Genomic DNA, 21782 nt, shown 5'->3' on the forward strand with positions numbered 1-21782 from the left:
AAACCAGCTGAAATTACGGCCTTTTTTCCTTCTGTCTGTTTATCCTCATGAAGATACCAAACTATGTACAAATTCTCATTTCACAAACATGTCAAGCCAGAATTATACAATTGCCCAACACATATTTATAGTCATGTCTCTTTTTAAGATACCATGTGTCCATTTTATTGCTTAGAAATGCTAAAACTGAAAGACATTAAAAAAAAGCGTTACAATGATTTTAAGAAAAATAGTGAAGACCATTTTTTTCATTTTAGAAATTAACTTTTAAGTAGGCATTTTTCCCCCAACTTGTCCCATATTTTCAGAGCCTCTTCTGGGTGTCAGCCACTGTTATCCATTCCCTCAGACAGCAGGACACGGTCTAAGGAATGTGTGGAAGGAAGGGCAGTGGGCACCTCTGTGCTACACACGGCTGACGGCAAGTGTGTCACCCACTCTGGGACTCTTCGCAACCTCGGACCCAAGTCAATTTCACCTTCTGACTGTCAGAGGACGCCTTCTGTGAAGGGAGAAGACAAATTACAAACTAGAAGAAGCTACTTGAAGCACATAGAGCTGAAATAAGTATAAATAAAACAGTCCTGCAAGAAAACAAGAAAAGCACAAAAGAGAAACCTTTATGACCGATAAACATACTGGAGTTCCCATTGCGGCGCAGCAGAACTGAAGCCGACCAGTACCCACGAGGATGCAGGTGCGAACCGGCCTCGCTCAGTGGGTCGGGGATCTGGCGTTGCTCTGCGCTGTGGTGTAGGTCGCAGACACAGCTCAGATCCTGTGTTGCTGTGGCTGTGGTGCAGGCCGGCAGCTGTAGCTCTGATATGACCCCTAGCCTGGGAACTTCCATATGCCGCAGGTTGGGCCCTAAAAAGCAAAAGAAAAACAAAAAAAAATACGAAGGTATTTTCAATTCAATTTCTTTAATGGTTAGGGAACACAAATCAAAACCACAATGAAAAGTCACTCTAAAATATTCAAATGGCAACAATTAAAGGAGTTCTGACCATACAAGTACCAGCTGGGATGGAGAGCCAAAAGATTTTTTTGTGTAGTTTTTTTTGTTTTTTTGTTTTTTGCCTTTCTGCCTTTTCTAGGGTCACTCCCATGGCATCCCGAGGTTCCCACGCTAGGGGTCTAATTGGAGCTGTAGCCACTGGCCTACACCACAGCTCACGGCCACGCCAGATCCTTAACCCACTAAGCAAGGCCAGGGATTGAACCCAAAACCTCCTGGTTCCTAGTCGGATTCGTTAACCCCTGCGCCACAACGGGAACGCCAAGATTTTTTGTTTTTAAATCGGTAGTGGGAAGGCAAAGTGGCTCAACTCCTTTGGAAGTAAAGTTAAACATTCACACCCGCTACAACTGCTATACGCGTGGGTGGCGGAGCCCAGCAGAAACGTGCATCAGAAGATGCGCTCATAGCAGCTATGTTCACAACAGGAAAACCTTTTAGCAAAACCCCAAATCCGTATTAACATGAATGTTTAAGACTCCATGGTGACAGCATCAATAGAATGTTATACAGAAGGCCAAGAATACATAAAATATAACAACATACTACAAGATGAATTATTCTTACCAATAAACTATTATATGAAAAAGTCAGTCCCAAAAGGGTATATTTAGCACTATCATCCTTGGCAAAGTCAAAACTACTCAAATTTAACATTTATCTTTTAGGAACACGTATAGATATAAAATTATATTAAAAGGGAAGCAAGAGGATGGTGAATGCAGAATTCAGGATGTGGGTTCATTTGCGATTGTAAAAATGACTCCAATTATTACCAAAAATGGGCTCCATCTTTCATACCTCTCCCTGCAGGTATGCCCTTTGTAAGGTAACTTCACACCTTTCATCGACAGGCAGAGTCTATGCCCCCAAGCCTCACCCAGAATCTGGACTGGTCTTGCAACTCGCTTAGGTGAGGGGGGCACAGAGTTAACAGCTGCTAGTTCCAAGCCTGGATCTCCTTCCCTCAGATCCCCGCCTCTTCCAAGCGAACACGCCCAGCACCCAAACTTAGGACGTTTGGGAAGCAAACGGACAAAGCCCACTAAGTAATCTGTGTGCTGCATGTATCAGCCTCCCTGAGTCTAAAATTATTCCTCTTGAGTCTTGTATGTGACTTACCTCTTTTACTTTTCAGTTAAGACGTAGTATATCCTGATAGGCAGATACAATAATAAAAAATCACCCATAATTCTGCAGTTTTTGATTAATTAAAAAAGCATGTCAGTTGGTGTTAACACCTATTGTCGAGACCGTAGATAATAACTGTTGGGATATAGGGAACGCTTTTTCAGGAGCTGAAAAAAGACTGAAATGCAAAAAATAATATGCCCTTCAGAAAATCACCATGGGAATTCTGACTCATGCTACAACACGGACCACCTTAGAGGACATCACGTTAAGTGCCATAAACTAGTCACAAAATAGACAACGCTGTGCGGTTTCATTTCCCTGAGGTCCCCTAGAGTCGTCAAACTCCCAGGAGCAGGAAGTGCAATGGGGGTTGCCCGGGGCTGCGGGGCGGGGAAATAGGGAGTTTTGTTTGACAGATAGAGAGTTTCAGTTTTGCAAGACCAGAAGGCCCTGCGGATGGGCTGCACCATAAGGTAAACAGACGATGCTGAGCTGTGTACGTTAAAATGAGGAAGATGGCAAAGTTTATGAAATGGGTATTTATAGCACAAAAATAAAACATATATGTATTATACGTGTGACATGTAATTGCTACTGAACCAATGACCTGTTCATCATTGTCACTGACTCACAATCTAACTTAGGAGCCATCTCTTGAAGTACGTAACTGCACACAGAAGTAAGTTTTTTAAGGACATATGTAGGCATAGGTTTTGGTAATGTGATTTTTTAAATAACATAGGTTCAAAGTCCAGGAATTAAGTTACTGACTCCGGTAAAGCTGTGGGTGCCATACCTGGGACCCCACTGTCAATGCCAGGTAAACACACTAGCGCTGCCAACTGAATGACAAACCATTTTACCGCTACCCTGCCCAGCACCTGACACGCTCACGTCCTGAATAAAAGAGTCATTTATTCAACCAACAGATGAGAACCTACTATTTATCAGGCACTGTCGCTGACTCTGGTGAGACAGTAGTGAGAAGGGATCCATAGGCATCTTCTCATACGGAGCTTATGTGAAGCTGAAGAGAAAGACTACACAGATCAATAAATCAATACAAACACAAATCTATGAAGAATTAAGATCCCAGAGAAAAATAAAATAGAGCAATGGGGAAGCGAGTGACTGCATGGCCAGCTTGGACTGGCAGCCAGGGGTAGCTCTACAGAGATATGAAGACACGGACTGGGGTTTGAATGACCGGAAGAAGCCAGCCACATAAGGACCAATCAGGCAGAAGTTCTCCAAGCGAAAAAACAGCCAGTACAGAGCCCCTGCCAGGAACCAGCGCCATGTCCACAAAAGAAATACATCAGTTACCGCATATGACTGAAAAGAAAAGCAAAAAAGGATTCAGAAAAGCAGAAGCATCTTAACCTTAGGCTTAACATCCTTGGACGCTGACCCAGCTCCTCCTGCTTGCACATTATTAACCTGTTACAAGTAGAAACAGCCCCCTTTAAAGGGAAGTGTTTTGTGGCACCTATGTAAACAAATTTTATTTCTGTATTGCTGTGGGTTTTCTAAAATTATTTAGATTTAGAATATTTTTAAATCAGAAAAAAATTTTAAAGGAGTCCAAATTTATTCCTCGGCTGAGAAAGTTTGTTATCGCTGTCCACATCCAGGTGCAAAAACATTCTTGCTAATGCTACAAATTCACCACTTAGAGACAAGCTACCCAAACACACCTGCACCTTTTCAGAACTGATTGAATATTATGTTAAAGTAAACATATTAAGGACATGAATGTTTAGTCATCAAAAAGCGCTCCTGCCCCATCTGCTCCTTAAAGTGAAGAGACAAGCTGCTTGGATTCTGACAAAGATAAAGCCGCTTTTCAGGATTTCTTTTCCACACACAGTATTATCGGGTAGTACCTGCTGCCTGGGACTCCGCCTCGTCCGTCTGGGCCCTGACCCCGAGTGGAGAACGGGCCGAGGCCCTCGGCGTCTAACGACCTCTCTCCTTAGGCGGGGAAAGCAGCGGGTGCCGGAGTGGCCAGGCTCCAAGACCACAACACTCAAGCTCTCATCCTCCATCTGCCTCTTAAGGGTTGTTGAAACTTGTCTGTAAACGCTACGCACAGAGTTTTCACTACAGAATGGAGAGAGTCATACTTACACCCACCAAAGCGGCTGTAAACACTCAAGAAGTTAAAACACATAAAATGCTCCGCAGTCCCTGACACATATCAGCAAGTCCAAGTTAAAATCTACTGTTACCACTAATTACCACCATCATCAGCGTCACTGTTGTTATTGCTATACAAGAAATACCCTCGGAGCAGTGTACCTTCAAACTACTCACTCCCAGGAAAGTCTGTTTCTAAATACATAAATAGATCACTGATGTATATCATACCAACATAGAGACATAGAGAGAATATGTAAAGCACAAAATTTAAAACTCATAGCATTAGCCCACAAATACAGAAATTAAATTTTAATTAATTTAAAATCCAGTGGTTTTATTATGATAACTTGTCTCAAGGATGTGCCATACAATCATTTCATGTTATGGCAAAAATAAATGAACAAAACCCCTCTGTTTAAAAGAAAATCTGTTTTTTTAGAATGCGTACGTTGTGTCAAGAAATTAGCTCACGTCTGGAAATTGTTTCAACATTCAAATTAAAAAAGATCACTTATAAACGTCTTAATCAGAATAATTCTACTAGTAGGATTAAGTACATTTGAAATAAATTAATGCTTATTACCCACGTCTAAAATTAACACTGATGCTAATAAAATTCATAGTATAAAATTTTAGAACGTTATGTGAATATCATCTATATGAAATGTTACATACATATAACATATACTTTATTTTCTCGATCAATGTTTACAGTTACCCTTGAAAATATGTTGGAGGCGAACAGGAGTGTTTACAGGGTACTGAACTGACACATGAGGAACTAGAAGAAATCTTTCCCCATCTCCGGACCCCGCCCCACGTCACCGCTGGTAACTGGAAGTGAGCATCTGAGAAAGGACCACACAATGGGGTTTTGCCATCCTCCTCCTGGGGCAAATACATGGCTTGACAGCTACATTTTAAAGAATTTTCCCATTAAATGAAAATTAAAACAAGAAAAATAATTTGTCAGCTAAGCAAACTAGTTAATCAAATGTGCCAAAAGACTTGAGAGCAATATGTACACTGTGGAAAATATCTGTTGTTCTGTTAGTATATTTTCCCTCAGTGGTGGCTCTAAACACCCTAGAAGAGAAGGGAGAGGAAGAAAAGGGAAAGAGAGAGACAGAGTGTGTGTGTATGTGTTGGGGGGACATGGCATGTTTTAGATTCTCCAGGCACAACCTTAATACCATGTCAGTGTTGAACCTACTATAATGAAAAAAGTAAGCAGGCGTTAAAGGAATTAATAGATTGTTAACTGTAAATGATTTAGTGACTTGATAAAAATTGAGCAGTTTGATGGGCTTGAATTTGGGTTTAAAACTTCATTCAAATTGATAAATACAGCAGAAAGCTACATGCTGCAGGTTTATTTAAATTATTCTGTTTCTTTTAACAAAACTTTTATCTAATAGCTTGTAATAATCAGGTTAAAACTCATTAAACACAAACTACAAGCTTCTCACTGAAGGCATGATCCTTAGAAAATGTTTTAAAATCTCTGGTCATCAATTCTTAAAGTAGAAAAAGCCACCGTGGGCTCTGGCCTGGACTTAACGCTTCAGCTACATCCACGTTCGGCCATGTCTCTTAACTTCTCTGTACCTCAATTTCATCATCCGTGCAATATTTTAACAATTATATAAGTAAATACTAATGAAAAGCACTTCAGTACTAAATGTCTGAATGCTGCTATGGGTTCAGTCATGTTTACAGTTTTCATCAATGGAGCCAGAAAGTAAGACTGCCTCTGACTCAGCCAGTGAGTTACCCAGGCAGTAGATCTTGATTCCTTAATGACAGAATCAAGTTTTGCCCTCAAGTAAATATTTTCTGCAAAAGTCTTATCATTCTACTCATCCCTATTCCCTGATGCAGCTAAAACCAAAACAGGGCCCACTCATCCCTCGTCCCTCAGACGCCATTAATCTTCTGCTCTGATTTTTGTCCATTCTGAGCAAAGGTCTCTTGCCTAAAGTACTGACTTAGAAACAGCTGGAGACTGCCTTGGTTTTTAGTTCCACGAGTATGAGACCAGATCTATGGTAACTGAGTGTGTTTTTAAAAATCCTTAGACGCTTAAAATAGGGCTTATAAAAGACCAACCCCCGAGGAGAGCGGGAGGAGAATGAAATGGGGGAATGGTTAGACAGGGAAACCCTGAAGAGAAGAGTTCGTTTGGTACAGTGACACCAGGTAAAGTGATTAGCAGGTACTACTGGTAGAAAAATCCAAGAAACAATCCCGATAAGCCACTATTATCTGGGTAAAGCTAACAAACACAACCAACTTGAGTTTATCCAGGAATGCAAGGACAGTTCCGTATTAGAAAAACCTTAAATATCTTTCTTCACTCTCATAAAGGGGAAAAAATATGACTCTCTCTCTCAATAAACTGCACATAGAAGGGAACTTCCATGTCACACACTCACACACACACACACACACATCACCACCATCATAGGAAGAGAAACAGTAGACACGATCCCTTTAAAATCAGGAGCAACCCGGAGTTCCAAATAGTATCCATGAGGATGCAGATTCAATCCCTGGCCCCACTCAGTGGGTTAAGGATCTGGTGTTGCTGCACTGTGGTGTAGGTAGCAGATGTGGGCCCAACTGGACTCCTGGCCTGAGAACTTCCATATGCCACACCTGCAGCCTAAATAAATAAAATCGGGAATAAGATAAGAAAGCCCTCTATCAACATTTCCATTGACCCATGTACTGGAGTGCCATACAAGGACAATTTTAAAAAGAGCTTAATCTCTAGAATATACAAACAACTTGTACAACTCAACAGCAAAAAAGCCAATCACCCAATGGAAAAATGGGCAAAAGACCTGAATGACATTTCTCCAAGGAAGATATACAGATGGCCAACAAGCACAAGAAAAAATGCCCAACATCACTGATTATAAGAGAAATGCAAATCAAAACTACCATGAGATACCACCTCACACCAGTCAGAATGGCCATCATTAATGAGTTCACAAATAACAAGGGCTGGAGGGAGTGTGGAGAAAAGGGAACCCTCCTGCACTCCTGGTGGGAATATAAGCTGGTACAACCACTATGGAGAAGAGTATGGAGGTGCCTTAGAAATCTATACATAGAACTACCATATGACCCAGCAATCCCATGCTTGGGCGTATATCCAGACAAAACTTTCCTTAAAAGAGACACATGCACACTCATATTCACCGCAGCACTATTCACAATAGCCAAAACATGGAAACAACGTAAATGTCTATCAACAGATGATTGGATTCGGAAGATGTGGTATATGAAACACAATGGAATACTACTCGGCCATAAAAAAGAATGAAATAATGTCATATGCAGCAACATGGATGCAACTAGAGACTCTCATACTGAGTGAAGGGAGTCAGAAAGAGAAAGACAAATACCATATGATATCACTTATATCTGGAATCTAATATACAGCACAAATGAACCTTTCCACAGAAAAGAAAATCATGGACTTGGAGAACAGACTTGTGGTTGCCAAGGGGGAGGGGGAGGGAGTGGGATGGATGGGGAGCTTGGGGTTAAGAGATGCAGACTATTGCCTTTGGAATGGATTAGCAATGAGAGCCTGCTCTGTAGCACTGGGAACTATGTCTAATCACTTATGATGGAGCCTGAGAATGTGAGAAAAAAGAATGTATACATGCATGTGTAACTGGGTCACCATGCTATATAGTGGAAAATGGACAGAACACTGTAAACCAGCTATAATGGAAAAAATAAAAATCATTATATATTATATATGTGTATATATATGTAAATAAATAAAAATTTTAACCAAAAATTCTATTTAAAAAGAAAAAATTAAGCAAAATTATTGGAAGAGACAAAAACATCATATTTGCAAATGATAGGATTACCTACATTGAAACCCCACTGCCCCAAACTACTAACAAATAATAAGAAATAAGGTATATATAGTTCAATTCATATTTCTTTAAAATTTTAAACACGATTTCTCTAGGAAGCATATATTTAGATAAATGCATGAAAGGAAGAAAACAAGGAAAATAAATAGTCTAGGATAGGAATGTTAGGAGGAAAAGAAGTAAGATCGAAATGTGAGATAAGGAAGGAAAATATTAAATTTTTTTCATTAAAGAGGAGCCTAGCAAGGTTTCACAAAAAGAGCATGCAACGGTAAGAAGAGCACAGTAAACTCAACTCTGTGTTCCTGAGTCCTTAAATTAAGGGGCCAGGAGGCATGATACTGATGCTTTTGATGTTCTTTTTCTGAACAACCCTCTCTCCCCCACTCGCCTCTCCTGAATCATGCGTGAATTTTTTCTGTCCTGATGGAGCACTAGATAGGTGTTTCCCCCCATCTCTTGGGATGGGCACCAGTACATTCCTTTCAAGCTCACCCCAGCATCCAAGTGATCACAGCAGCTAACATGCAGACAAAATGACTTCCGAGGCACTAAGAGTATATTTGGACATTGTCAGTCATAGAGTGTGAATTTAACACTGCTGACTGAATGCCAAACTCTATAAAGGCTCCTTTTCTAATACCAACATCATTTAAAAAAAACCCTGAGTTATCCAGAAACTACTGAATAATTTTGATCTTAACTCTCAACATAAAACTCACCAGGGACATCAACACGTCTTGTGGACGGTTTTGTTGTTCCAGGTGAGCACGATGACGTATGGAAGGTAAATACTGTCCTCTTTGAATTATCCTCCCAAATCTGGCACGCACGTGGGGCACTCGCCTCAACCGCAGCATCTCTGCATGTCTCCCCCTTCACTTCTCCTTCTCGCCACCTCTTGAAGTCTTGCTGCCATGAGATATTCCTATTTCGCCTTGTAAACCACCCCATTACTCTTTTGTAGGGATGCAGATTTATATGTTGCTGGAAAGGGGAAGGGACGGGAGGAAAGAGATGTTTTGAAAGCTGTTTCACAGATGTATCACTGGGTGGCGTGGGGTTAGAGGATGAAGAAGATTGAGACTGAGGGGTCGGGTAAGACACTGCAAGGAACAAAAGCAATCAAATAAAAATTGGATTATCAATGCATAAAAAGTGATGTGGCACAGATTCGATCCCTGGCCTGGGAACTTCCACATGCTGCAGGCAAAGGCAAAAACAAAACAAAAAATAAAACAAAACAGAACAGAACAAAATCCTTGAACCTTACCATGCAAAATATATTTAAAAAACTCAAAATAAATTATATACCTAAATATTAAACCTAAAACTCTAAAAGTTCTAGAAGAAAAATTAAGGACAAATGTTTGTGACCTTGCAATAATTAAATATTACACCAGAAATCCTGACCCATAAAGAAAAATTGATAGTTGAACTTCATTATAATTAAAATCTTAATACTATTTGAAAGCCATCATTAAGAAAAAAATGTTGATGCACAGAGAGGGAGAAAATAATTATAAAATGTATATCTGGCGAAGAACTTGTAACCAGAATATATAAAGAACACTTATAATCAATAATAAAAAGATACTTCACCAAGGAAGACTTATGGATGACAAATGAGCACATGAAAAGATGCTCAGCACCCTTAAATAGTAAAGAACTTACACCTTAAACCAGACTGAGATACCAACCACTACACCTGCTATCCTGGCTGAAACTTTTAAAACTGAAAATACGCTGTGTTCCTGTGTGTCAAGGAACTACAACTGGAACTCTCATACATTGCTAGTGAGAAGGTAAAATGATTTAGACACTTTGGAAAATCATTTGAAATTTTCTTTTTTTTTTTTTTTCCGTCTTTTTGCCTTTTCTAGGGCCGCTCCTGCGGCATATGGAGGTTCCCAGGCCAGGGGTCCAATCGGAGCCACAGCCGCCAGCCTACACCAGAGCCACAGCAACTCGGGATCCGAGCCGCGTCTGCAACCTACACCACAGCTCACGGCAACGCCGGATCGTTAACCCACTGAGCGAGGCCAGGGATCGAACCCTCAACCTCATGGTTCCCAGTCGGATTCGTTAACCACTGTGCCACGACGGGAACTCCTGAAATTTTCTAATAAACATATGCCTACCATGTGAATCAGCGATCCTATCTTGGGTATTTACCTAAGATAAATGGAAATATACGTCTTTACAAAGGCCTATTTGCGAATATTTATAGCAAGTTTATCAGAGAGGCCTAAAACTCAAAACAACCATCATCAACTGGAGAAAGCATAGATACACAAATTGCTGTCCACTCATCTGTAAAATGGAATATTACTCAGCAATAAACAAGGACAAGCTTGCATGCAACCATATGGTCTCAAAGGCCTCATAATTTATGAAGAAAAAAATGGCTGCATACTTTACCATCCATCTAAATGCCATTTTGGAAAAGGTAAAACTCTATGTACAGAAATCAGGGGCGTGGTTGTCGGGGCTGAGAGAAAAGCCTAAATACAAAGAGGCGTGGGGAACTGTGGGTGGTAATAGAAGTGTGCTTATCCTGATCGTGGTGGGGGTCACACTACCGGGTACGTTTGTCGTAACTCATCAAATTAAACACTTGTAAAACATCAATAAATTTTACTTTCAAAAACGAATTATAAAAGTATAACAAAAAAGGACTTGCTGCCTGGCTTCAAGGCATATGGTCAGCAGGCAGCTTCTAGTTAACTGCCTTGCTCAGCCCCAGCAGCCGAGCAGATGTCATGTTCTCCTTGGGGTGTCCCCCACAAATCACTGAGCAAGACAATGGTTCAAAGACCTACTATTTCCACCAAATATAGGACCCTTCCAACAGGTGGTGGTTGCTTTGTGATCTTCACCGGCCCGGCAGAGACTTTGCCAAGAGGGCACGAAGGTCTGACAGCTCCGCCTACCCAGTCTTGCTTCCACCCTTTTCCTTTATGTGTAACCTTTTGAATTCTTAAGTCACCTCTGTGCCTGCTTCCCAGAAAGGTTAGTCTGTGACAGACTGTACCTGGAGTAGCTTGAGAAACAGGTGCTGAGATGGAGTTTAGGAACTGGGGTCTCAGCGGAAGCCCTCTGGTAATGAGGTTCAAGACCGTGGAGGCAGGTGGTACGCAGACAACCCACAAGGTGGGCGTCCAGTTGGTGAAATGTTCTCGTGCGATAAGCTGGGGTGCTAGCAGTCAGAGTGGCACGCCCTAGCCAAGGGGATGATTCGGGCTTTGGGAGTGTACGGGGAATGATAAACGCAAGAACAAGGGAATCAGGTAATTATTGTTCAATTGCATCGCTGCCCTATGGATTAATAATGCAAAGCTAAGAGCGATGAGCCAATAACTGCCACAAAGCACGAGAGCCAGAGCAGTGCTCGTCCCGTGCAGCGGGAGGGCAGAAGATGAGGATGGAGCACAGACCGGACTGGCGCAGCGGCTGAAGTCCAGAGGCAGGTGGACGGCCAACAGGCGTGGGTCGGCTCCCCCGAAACCAGAGCCCTGGTGAGGAAACCCTGGATCCTGGCCCACAGGATGGAGACACGTGAGCAGATGCTCTCGAAGATTCCGACCTCCCCAGCCCCTGGACCTCCTGACCCTGCTGAGGAGGCAGCCCATTCCCCTCCATTAGGATCTCACGAACTCCCACCACCAGCAGCAGCAACGTGAGACGAAACGTAAGACAACATGTGCCCGCTCGGGAGACGCCCCTCTGAACACGGCTGCCACGTGAGCACTGTGCCCGGCGACCGGGAGGCAGAAAGGAGGGACACCATCTGGTGAAGAGTGACTGCTGCTGAACAGCAAAAGAAACAGGACTGCTGCTGAGCCAAAGGCAGAGGAGTTCCCGCGGCCCAGCAGACACCAACCCGCCTAGTATCTGTGAGAACGTGGGTCCCGTCCCTGGCCCTGCGCAGTGGCTTAAGGATCTGGCGCTGCCTTGAGCTGTGGGGTAGGTCACAGATACGGCTCAGATCTGGCGTTGCTGTGGCTGTAGTGGAGGCCGGCAGCTGTAGCTCTGGTTTGACCCCTGGCCCGGGAACTTCCATACGCCAAGGGTGCAGCCCTAAAAACCAAAAAAAAAATAAAAGAGAGAGGGAGAGAGAGAGGAAGAGGAGACAGACAGAGGGAGGGAAGGGACTCGTCCAGCTTTTTAAATTTAGTCCCAGATGTACCAGATGATAAAAGGACATAAGAAAACCTCCTAAATCATCTTTTGGTTTCGGCAAAGAAGACCCCAGGGATCCCTATATCTTCAGCATCTGAGGCTCCTGTCCAGCTCCCGGTACAGAAACTCTCAACGGCTCATCACAAAGTCTCTCAAGGAGACGGCAATAGCCAAGCAGCACAAATACCAGCTCCACCAAGGGTACCGCTTACTCCATCTATGTCTCAGATGCTGTGTTTCAGTAAATAAGGTCACTATGTCAATAGCAGTTTTAAGAAGAGCTAATTCATCTCTTCAAAAGATAGGCTGACTCAGAGTTCCCGTCGTGGCCCAGTGGTTAATGAATCCGACCAGGAACCATGAGGTTGTGGGTTCAATCCCCGGCCTTGCTGATGGGTTAAGGATCCGCTGTTGCTGTGAGCTGTGGTGTAGGACGCAGACACGGCTTGGATCCCAAGTGGCTGTGGCTCTGGTGTAGGCCGGCGGCTACAGCTCCGATTAGACCCCTGGCCTGGGAACCTTCATATGCTGTGGGAGCAGCCCTAGAAAAGGCAAAAAGACAAAGAAAAAAAAAATAAGCCGAGTCAAGTAAGGAGGCAGATGCTCTTAAAAGCTCCTTCAGAAGAGGGTTCAGCCCCAGTGATGGATCAGTTAGAATTATTAACCGGCCCTAAGCGCCCAGCGTTTCACCTTTGTGCCAGGGTTTCTCTCTCCACCACCGTGGGCATCGACGGAACTCCTCCTGGAAAATGAGACTCTCCAGGACTGAGGGTGGGCGCTCCCTGAGGACACGCAGCCAATCTCATCCCTTCTGTCCAAGCTTTGCAGTCTCTGCCTTGCGGCCACCAAACCCAGCTGGCGTGAATCTCAGTGGAAGGGGGACGAGAGCCGACGTCTGCGTGACAGCGAGGCCGAGCCGGCTTTGCAGCGGAGCTTGAAGCCGCGGGGGAAGGCAGAGCCCCCGCCGCCGCCAGGGGGGTAAGAGTGAGCAAAGGCCTCTAGTTGGCCCAGCTTGTGGCGGGCGGGGAGTCTCGCCAAGGGAGTCGGGGCACATCAAGATAAAGCGCGAGAGAAGGACGAGCCGGGAAGAAACCGCGGCAAAGGGACGTGCCCACCTCCACACCCTTGTTCGCGGACCGACCCCCGCTCACCCTTTCGAAGATCACCCGGCAGCCGCGCCTCCGGACGCGCTTCCCCTGCCCTTCAACCCCTCAAATCGTGACTTCGCACCACTGCAGGACGCGGCCACAGCCCCACTGCGGCATCTGCTACCGCCTGTTGTAACCGCCCTTTTTTTGGCCTCCTGGCTTCTAGGGCCGCACCCGCAGCACACGGAGGTTCCCGGCTAGGGGTCTAATCGGAGCTGCAGCCACCGGCCTCCACCACAGCCACAGCCACAGCCACGCCAGATCCGAGCCACGTCTAGGACCTACACCACAGCTCAGGGCAACGCGGGATCCGTACCCCGCGGAGCAAGGTCAGGGAGCGCGAACCCACATCCTCACGGATGCTCGTCGGGTAAGAACCCCACAGCCAGTGGCCGTCACACTTGCTGCATCCTTCCTTCCAGCCCCGGGCAACCGCAAATCTACCTGTGCCTCTAGGGATTTACCTATTCTGGACATTTTGTATAAAGGGGACTATACCGTTTGCAGTCTTTTTGTCTACCTTCTTCTGCTAGGAGTGTTTGCAGGCTACTTTACTCCTTTTCGTGATCGGAGAACACTGCACCGAATCTCCGTGTCACGTTTTTATCCATTCACCCGCTGGCAGACAGCTGGGTGTTTCCGCTCAGTGGCGGCCAGGAATAAAGCTGCCAGGAGCACTGGTGTCTACGTTTTAAGTGCACCTGCGTCTTCACTTCCCTGGGTTACACGCCTAGGAGTGGAACTGCTGGGTCATATGTAACTCTGCGTTTAACTATTTGAAGAACTGTCAAAGTATTTTCCATTGTATAGTCCCACCAGCAACGTGCTGTCTCTTACTATCGAGCCCTCAAACTTCCCAAGGGCAGGGACCAACTCTTTGGTGCTATCATATGCTCACGCCCAGAAGAGCGCCTAAGGCAACACGGTTGCCTGGGAGTATTTGCGAAGCCAGTGGCTAAACTAGAGGCCAAAAGAACTGTTTTCACCTGATGGCTTCTTCTGGCAAATACTTATCAAAACACCCCTTCTAATCTCTTTAACCATGTATGAAACAATTCTAAGGAAGGACCCCACTCTCAGGTGCCGGCACGCCTTGAAACGGGTGCTCCGTGATTGCTGGCAAAGTGGGCTGTGACCCCCTTGGGGCCGCTCGCCCACACAGCAGAGAGGAGGATGTGAGCTAATCTGACCGAGAATCCCGTGTTTCCGAGTTGGTACCAACTGGCAGGCAGGCAGATGCTCATGCATATTTTCAAAGCGACCCTCAAGCAGATACGGGCACAGGACAGATCTGGGGTCCACACTCCACTGGCCCTGCTGCCAGTGACACTCTGAGGAGCTGGCAGGGAAGGGAACAAAGCAACTCCCCCACAGGCGAGAGGAAAAGTATGGGGCCCAAGGCAGATGGCACGCATGGCAGATGAGACGGCAGATGAGAAGCTGCGCAGATGAAAATGCTCCCAATGCCAGCAGTTCTGGATGGGGATGAGGTCTCCCACGACTGGCACTTACGAAGTCTGATGGTGTCTAGCTCTGGCCATTACTCTGCAGAGAGTAAATACTCATTTTGACTCCAACACAAAATGGACATGCACAGGGACAGAACTTACACTTTAAACAAGACTAAGTTCTCTTTATATAAAGTAGGATGCATCTCTAATCAATTATGAAAATACATTAATGCCTTATACATCCCACAAAAATCTCTCTCCTTCTGCTCCTGACAAACATTTACTGATACCCACAGAAAGAGAAGACTCCCTGCCGTTTTGCAGAAAACATACCTCATGTACACATGTCCTCTGCGCCACTTCAATTCCTATGAATAGAAATCGGGTGTAACCGCGTTGAACAAAGTACCGACGTTGTATATAAATTCCCTTCGGCAAGAAGAACAGTCCCTTCAGGGATGCCTATGCCTTAAGCCTTAGAACCTGTTCCCATGTTGTATTACCTGACAACAGGGGTTTGCAGATGTATTAAAGGTAACAGACCTTAGAAAAGGGAGACGACCCTGGATTATCTATATGGACCCACTGTGATCACACGAGCCCTTAGAAAGAGGAAACTTCCTCTGGCTGGAGCCAGGACAGACACTGCACAAGGAGCAGTCAGAGGGATTTCAAGGTTGGGAGGGACCTGGACCCACTCCTGCTGCAGGGCAGCTGCGCAGAAAACCAGAGAAGGAAGGTGGGCAGCCTACAGGAGCAAAGACAAGTCCCCAGTCTGACTGGGGACAGGAAACAAGACCTCAGGCCAATACTCACAAGTGCCTGAATTTGGCCTGAAGGAGTGTGGACACAGGCTCATCCTCAGAGCCTCCAAAAAGAACCAGGTCCAGTCAACACGAGGATTTCAGCTTTATGAGATGCTGAGCAGAGAACCCACCTGAGCCACTGTACTCGGGCTTCTGACCCGCAGAACTGAGAGTGAGTGCGCTTGTGTCGTGTTAAGCCGCTAAGTTTGTGAGTGATGTATCATGGCAGCAATGGGACGCAAATATACGACCGAATGCCAGCAGATTAAATTCCAATATTCTGTGGTTTTGAAATAAAGGAGCTACTAGAACGATCCATTAAAATTGCACATTCCCAGAACCAACTCTCATTCCACTACTGAATACTATTTTCATAATAAACACATGGGCGACTTCTACTCATCATTAGTGGGCATTTTTAAAAACGCTATCTAAGACTAACACACCAAACTCTCAGTAATTGTCCCCTCCAACATGCACAGCTTTGGCATTCATGTTTAAAACGTAAATCACTTTAAATCTTCTTCCAACTGCCGTATCAGTTGGATATGGTTCACCTTACATGTGCATCTCTTTCCTTATAAGTTTAACACAGTCTATCGGATTCACACTTTATAGGACCACTTATGAGTCACATGAACAAAAGCCAGTGATCACGAATCGAGTTCAAAGAATCAGTGTTTATGAAGACGTGAGAACGTAAATGATGCCAAAGATTCACCGGCCTCAAAGGTACAAAGAGTTCTTAGGCAGAAGTCACTCGTGTTTTTAGTATCTAAGCATGTACAGCCAACAGCACCGGGGTGTGTCTGAACAGGACTCCAGGGGTGCGTCCTGACCGGAGTTCGCCGTCTGTTTTTCAATCAGCAGCTTGAAGCTGCAAGGTGCTGTCTCGCAGCGACAGCACAGGCCCTGGGCTCCTGATGGGCAGAACTCACGCCGACAACCGCCCAATTCCACCCGCTCCGACCACCGCGGCTACACAACACTGCCCACCAACGGGACTGCTCCAGAGACGCGACAACATCCAATCCGACTTCAGAATACGGACACCTACTTTTTCTGGGTCCTCTCGGCCAGTCTCGCAGTCTCTATAGCTGCCTTCCTTGCTTCGAAGTCCTCCCTTTTCACCACCTCGCCCGTTCCCCGGTAGCCTAGCTCCACCAGCTGGCGGGCCAGGCCTTCGTCCTAAAAAGAAAATCAGTGGTTAGACACGCGGATGCAGGAAGGCACCGTATTTGAACCCAGTCTACAACGGAACAATTGTTTCGAATGAAGATGCGTTATTTTAAAATGAGATAATAGCGAGTAGATATGAGGAGGCAGGCTTCTAGTTCCTAACGAGACTTTTGTAAACATCGGATTTGTCCTCCCTTTCCCAGACATGTAAGATGAAAAGAAAAATAACATCAGTCACCGAATTTCCTCTCAGGGATTGGAAGGCAAAAGTCTGTTGTGCTTTTAATCAATTTATGAGAACAGCTGTAGACAATTAATAAAGTGTCTTTAAGACAATAAAACTAGAGACAATAGGATTTATACAAGAAAGACTTTTTAAAACCAGTTGCACAACAGACAATTAGGCTGTTTTCAGAAAGTTCAACATTTTAGAGCCTTACTTCCTTGAAGTCAATTAACCTCAAACGCAAAATAAGAGCAGATGAATTTCCAATGTGGGAGGAAAGATATTCTTTCCACACAACGTTCACACTAACGAGACAGAGAAGTAGAAAACCACGCAGACGGCCACAAAGCTTCCAAGTGGAGTTCCCTTTGTGGCCCAGCAGGTTAAGGACCCACGTCTCTGTGGGGATGCAGGTTCAATCCTTGGCCTCACTCAGTGGGTTAAGGATCCGGTGTTGCTGTGGCTGTGGCGTGGGCTGCAGCTCCAGCTCCAGTTTGACCCCTGGCCCTAGAACGTCCACACGCCGCAGGTAAAAAGAAAAAAAAAGCTTCGCTGCAAAATCACTTCCCCACAACCCTTCAAACCATTCATGTTTTCGTTCATTTGATAACCGTCTCACTCTTTTTTTTTTTTTTTTTTTTGTCTTTTTGCTGTTTCTTGGGCCGCTCCCGCGGCATATGGAGGTTCCCAGGCTAGGGGTTGAATCGGAGCTGTAGCCACAGGCCTACGCCAGAGCCACAGCAACTCGGGATCTGAGCCGCGTCTGCAACCTACACCACAGCTCACGGCAACGCCGGATCATTAACCCACTGAGCAAAGGCAGGGATTGAACCCGCAACCTCATGGTTCCTAGTCGGATTCGTTAACCACTGCGCCACGACGGGAACTCCCGTCTCACTCATTTTTGTCATGCCCATAGCATACTCAAAAAAGAACAAAAAAGAACAGCAGTTCCCGCAACTTGAAGAGGTGACACTGTACTTGAAGTTGCTAACACAAAGGCTTAAGGACCATATAAAATATGCACGTTAACATAAACACTGTCGCGTTCAACATGAAATGCCTGAAACAGAGTGAAAACAGCACATGTTTTACTGCTGCAGACCCAGACCACCCTCTGCTGAACCAAGAACCACCTCACAGGATTAAAGGAGAAGACCTAAGAGGTGGTTAAGAAGCTACTCAACCCATAGGGGCTCTTTTCTTTGCCCTTTTAGGTCCACACCCATGGCTTATGGAAGCTCCCAGGCTAGAGGTCAAATTGGAGCTGCAGCCGCCAGCCTACCCCACAGCCACAGCCACGCCAGAGCTGAGCCGCGTCTGCGACCCACACCACAGCTCACGGCAACGCCAGATCCTTAACCCACTGAGCGAGGCCAGGGATCGAACCCGAAACCTCATGGATCCTAGTCAGGTTCATTACTGCTGAGCCACCACTGGATTTCCCCATAATGGCTACTTTTAAAGTGCAAGCTATTCAAACAAAATTTTAAAATGTAGACACTATCAACCTAGAAAACTTGGCGACTTTGTTTTGCTAAACACTAACAGCAAGCAGTGAGCTCTGCAGCAATCTGGATACCTTTGCCAAGTTGATACAGTGCAAAGCACCAGGCCCTGGGAGGGCTCCTGGCCTTGGACTTGTTCCCTGCAAACCGCACTCACAACCCCAGGCTGCTTTAGTGGGAACCACAAAACTGAGCCAATGCCGCCACCTAGTGGAGTTAACGTTTAACAGAAAAAGCGATGCGGATCTCGGTTTGACTTGCGCAAGTGAGATGGTTGGAGTGTAAATTTCCTTAAATACATTATTCAAAGTGAACTTAGGGGAGAACTCACAGCTGAGCTCTGTGAGACTGTGGGGCTCTTCTGATGGAATATAAGTTCCTCGTGATCAATAGAGTATTTTATATAACAAAGACCATTCAAAAGTTGCTGTAATAAGAGTTCCCTGGTGGCTCAGTGGGTTAAGGGTCCCACTGTCACTGCTATAGGACAAGTTCAACCCCTGGCCCTGGAAGTCCCACATGCTGAGTGCGTGGCAAAAAAAAAAAAAAAAAAAAAAAAAAAAAAAAAAAAAAAAAAAAAAAAAAAAAAACCACTGCTGCTATATTAACGTTTTACATGGCGTGAATTATGCATTCCTGTGCGGCTCAGGTAAGACATCCTTTGAATAGTTCTGCACTTATGGACATTAATGTACACTGGAACAAATAACAAGATCTACTGAGAAAACAGCTAGAAAGCTGAAGCTGGTCGCCCACTTAAACTTGACCATGTTCTGGTGGAATCACGAACCATCTCTCTTCTTTAAATGATCAGTAAGTAATCTTTAAGGAATTTATCTACCAAAACACTAGGAAATAAAATATTTTTATTAATTCACATATTCAGCACTTCTGGTGATCTTCGTTCCAAAAAATAGATCCAAATTTCCTATTGATGTGAGTTTCCTTCTACCTAAAAAACTTGAGCAAAGCTTGTACCCAAGGTCTGATAACAACAAATTGTCTTGGCGTTTGGTTGACTGAAAAAAAAATTTATTTCATCTTAACTATTTTTTTCCAGTTTTATTGAGACATAACTGACATATAGCACTATACAAGTTTAAGGTATACAGCTTAATTATTTGATTTGCATACACCATGAGATAATTGCCACAGTAAGTTTATTGCGTAACTCTCATATAGATACAAAGTTAAAGAAATGGAAAATAAGTATTTTTTCCTTGTGACGAGATCTTCTAGGACTTACTCTCAACAACTTTCAGACATAACAAAAAGCAGCGCTGATTCTATTTGTCGGTTGTACATTACATTCCTGGTACTTACTTCTCTTGTAATCCCAAGTTTGTACCCGCTCGCTGCCTTCATTCAGCCCCCGCTCCCTCCACCCCTCCCATCTCTGTAACCACAAATCTGATCTTTTTCTACGATCATGTCTGTCCGTCTGTTTTTGAAGGAGAACTGACTTTCCACACTAAGGTAGTTCCTATTACACAACATAGTGATTTGCCATTTCCATGCACTGCAAAATGATCACCACGATATCTGCTGAACAAATACATCGCCAGGAGGCCCCGTCGTGGCTCAGCAGTCAGCGAACCCAACTAGCATTCATGAGGACACAGGTTCAATCCCTGGCCTTGCTCAGTGGGATAAGGATCCGGCGTGGGCAAGAGCTGTGGTGTAGGTCGCAGACACAGCTCGGATCTGGTGTTGCTGTGGCTGTGGTGTAGGCCAGCAGCTTCAGCTCCGACTGGACCCCTAGCCTGGGAACCTCCACATGCCATAGGTGCCAGCCTAAAAAGACAAAAAGACAAAAGAGAAAAGAAAAAACAAACACATCACCATACAAAGATACTACATGGTTACGGAAATGCACAGTCTATTCCCCACGCTGTGTATTTCATACCCACGACTCACTGACTCTGTGCAGCTGCAGTCTGAGTCGTTACCCTCCCTCAGCCATTTCTCTCCTCTCTCCATGCCCTCAACCCATGGGCACCATGTATCTTTCTGTCTCTGTCCTCTTCGTTTTCTCCCATCTGTGTCTTAAGCTCTTCAGAGTACAAGTCTTTTACCTCCTTAGATTTATTCCTGGTCATATTCTTTTTGACACAATTACAAACAGAACTGTTTTCTTGGTTTCCCTTTCTGATAGTTCATTGTTAGCATTCAGAAAAGCAGCAGCTTTCTTGCTATTAATTTTTGTATCCTGCAACTTCAAATGCACTGAGTTCTAGAGGTTTTCTGATGGCATCCTTAGGACTTATTATGTGTAGTATCATGTCCTCTATAAACAGTGACAGTTTTAGTCCCTTTCCAATTTGGATGCTTTTCTTTCTTTTTCTTGTCTGATTGCTGTGGCTAGGATTTTTTTTTTTTGCAAGGCTACATTGAACAAAAGTGGCAAGAGTGAGCATCCTTGTCTTATTCCCGATCTCAGAGGAAATGCTTTCGGTTTTTCACTATTGACTATGATGTCAGCTGGGCTCATCACGTACAGCCTTTATTATGTTGAGGTATGTTTCCTTTATGCGCACTTTGTTGAGAGTTTTTATCATAAATGAATATTGAATTTTGTCAAATGCGTTCACCGAATCTATTGAAATGATCATATGATTTTCATTCATCAATGTGTTAATATGCGGCATCACTTATACTGATTTGTGGATATTGAGCCACCTCTGCATCTCTGGAATAAATCCCACTTGATCTTGGTGTATGATCCTCTTCATGTAGTGTTGAATTTGGCTTGCTGGTATCTTTTTGAGGATTTTTGAGGATATTATCCTATAACTTTCTTTTTTATGTGACATCTTTGGTTTTGGTATCGAGATGATGCTGGATTTGTACAATGAGTTCATAAGCATTATTTCCTCTTCAATTTTTTTGAAGCATTTCAGGATAGGTGTCAACTACTCTCTAAATACTTGGTAGAATTCACCTGTGAAACCAGTTGGTCCTGGGCTTTTGTTGGGAGTTTGTTTGTTACTGATTCAATTTCATTACTAGTAATTGGTCTGTTCATGTTTTCTATTTCTCCCTGCTTCACTCCTGGGAGTTTGTGCATTTCTAGAGATTTGTCCATT

The 21782-nt window shown here is 44.4% G+C and overlaps 1 protein-coding gene across 6 annotated transcripts in view; it reads right to left on the minus strand.

The window, feature by feature from the left end:
• Positions 1–21782, minus strand: part of CFAP299 (cilia and flagella associated protein 299) — a 572345-nt gene that overhangs the window by 534795 nt on the left and 15768 nt on the right. For all 6 annotated transcript variants that reach the window (XR_014813520.1, XM_084973742.1, XM_084973740.1 and 3 more), the window contains exon 2: positions 16841–16971. Coding sequence is in view for 5 of the 6 variants with exons in the window: in XM_084973742.1 (XP_084829868.1) it covers positions 16841–16971 (131 nt within the window). In the remaining variant the exon portion in view is untranslated. The remainder of the gene's footprint in view (positions 1–16840; positions 16972–21782) is intronic.

The sequence above is a fragment of the Sus scrofa genome, chromosome 8 (assembly GCF_054392235.1).
Source record: "Sus scrofa isolate SSC_HxYL_T2T_F1_AM1 chromosome 8, Sscrofa_HxYL_maternal_Yorkshire_Landrace_v2.0, whole genome shotgun sequence".
Taxonomy (NCBI): Eukaryota; Metazoa; Chordata; class Mammalia; order Artiodactyla; family Suidae; genus Sus; species Sus scrofa.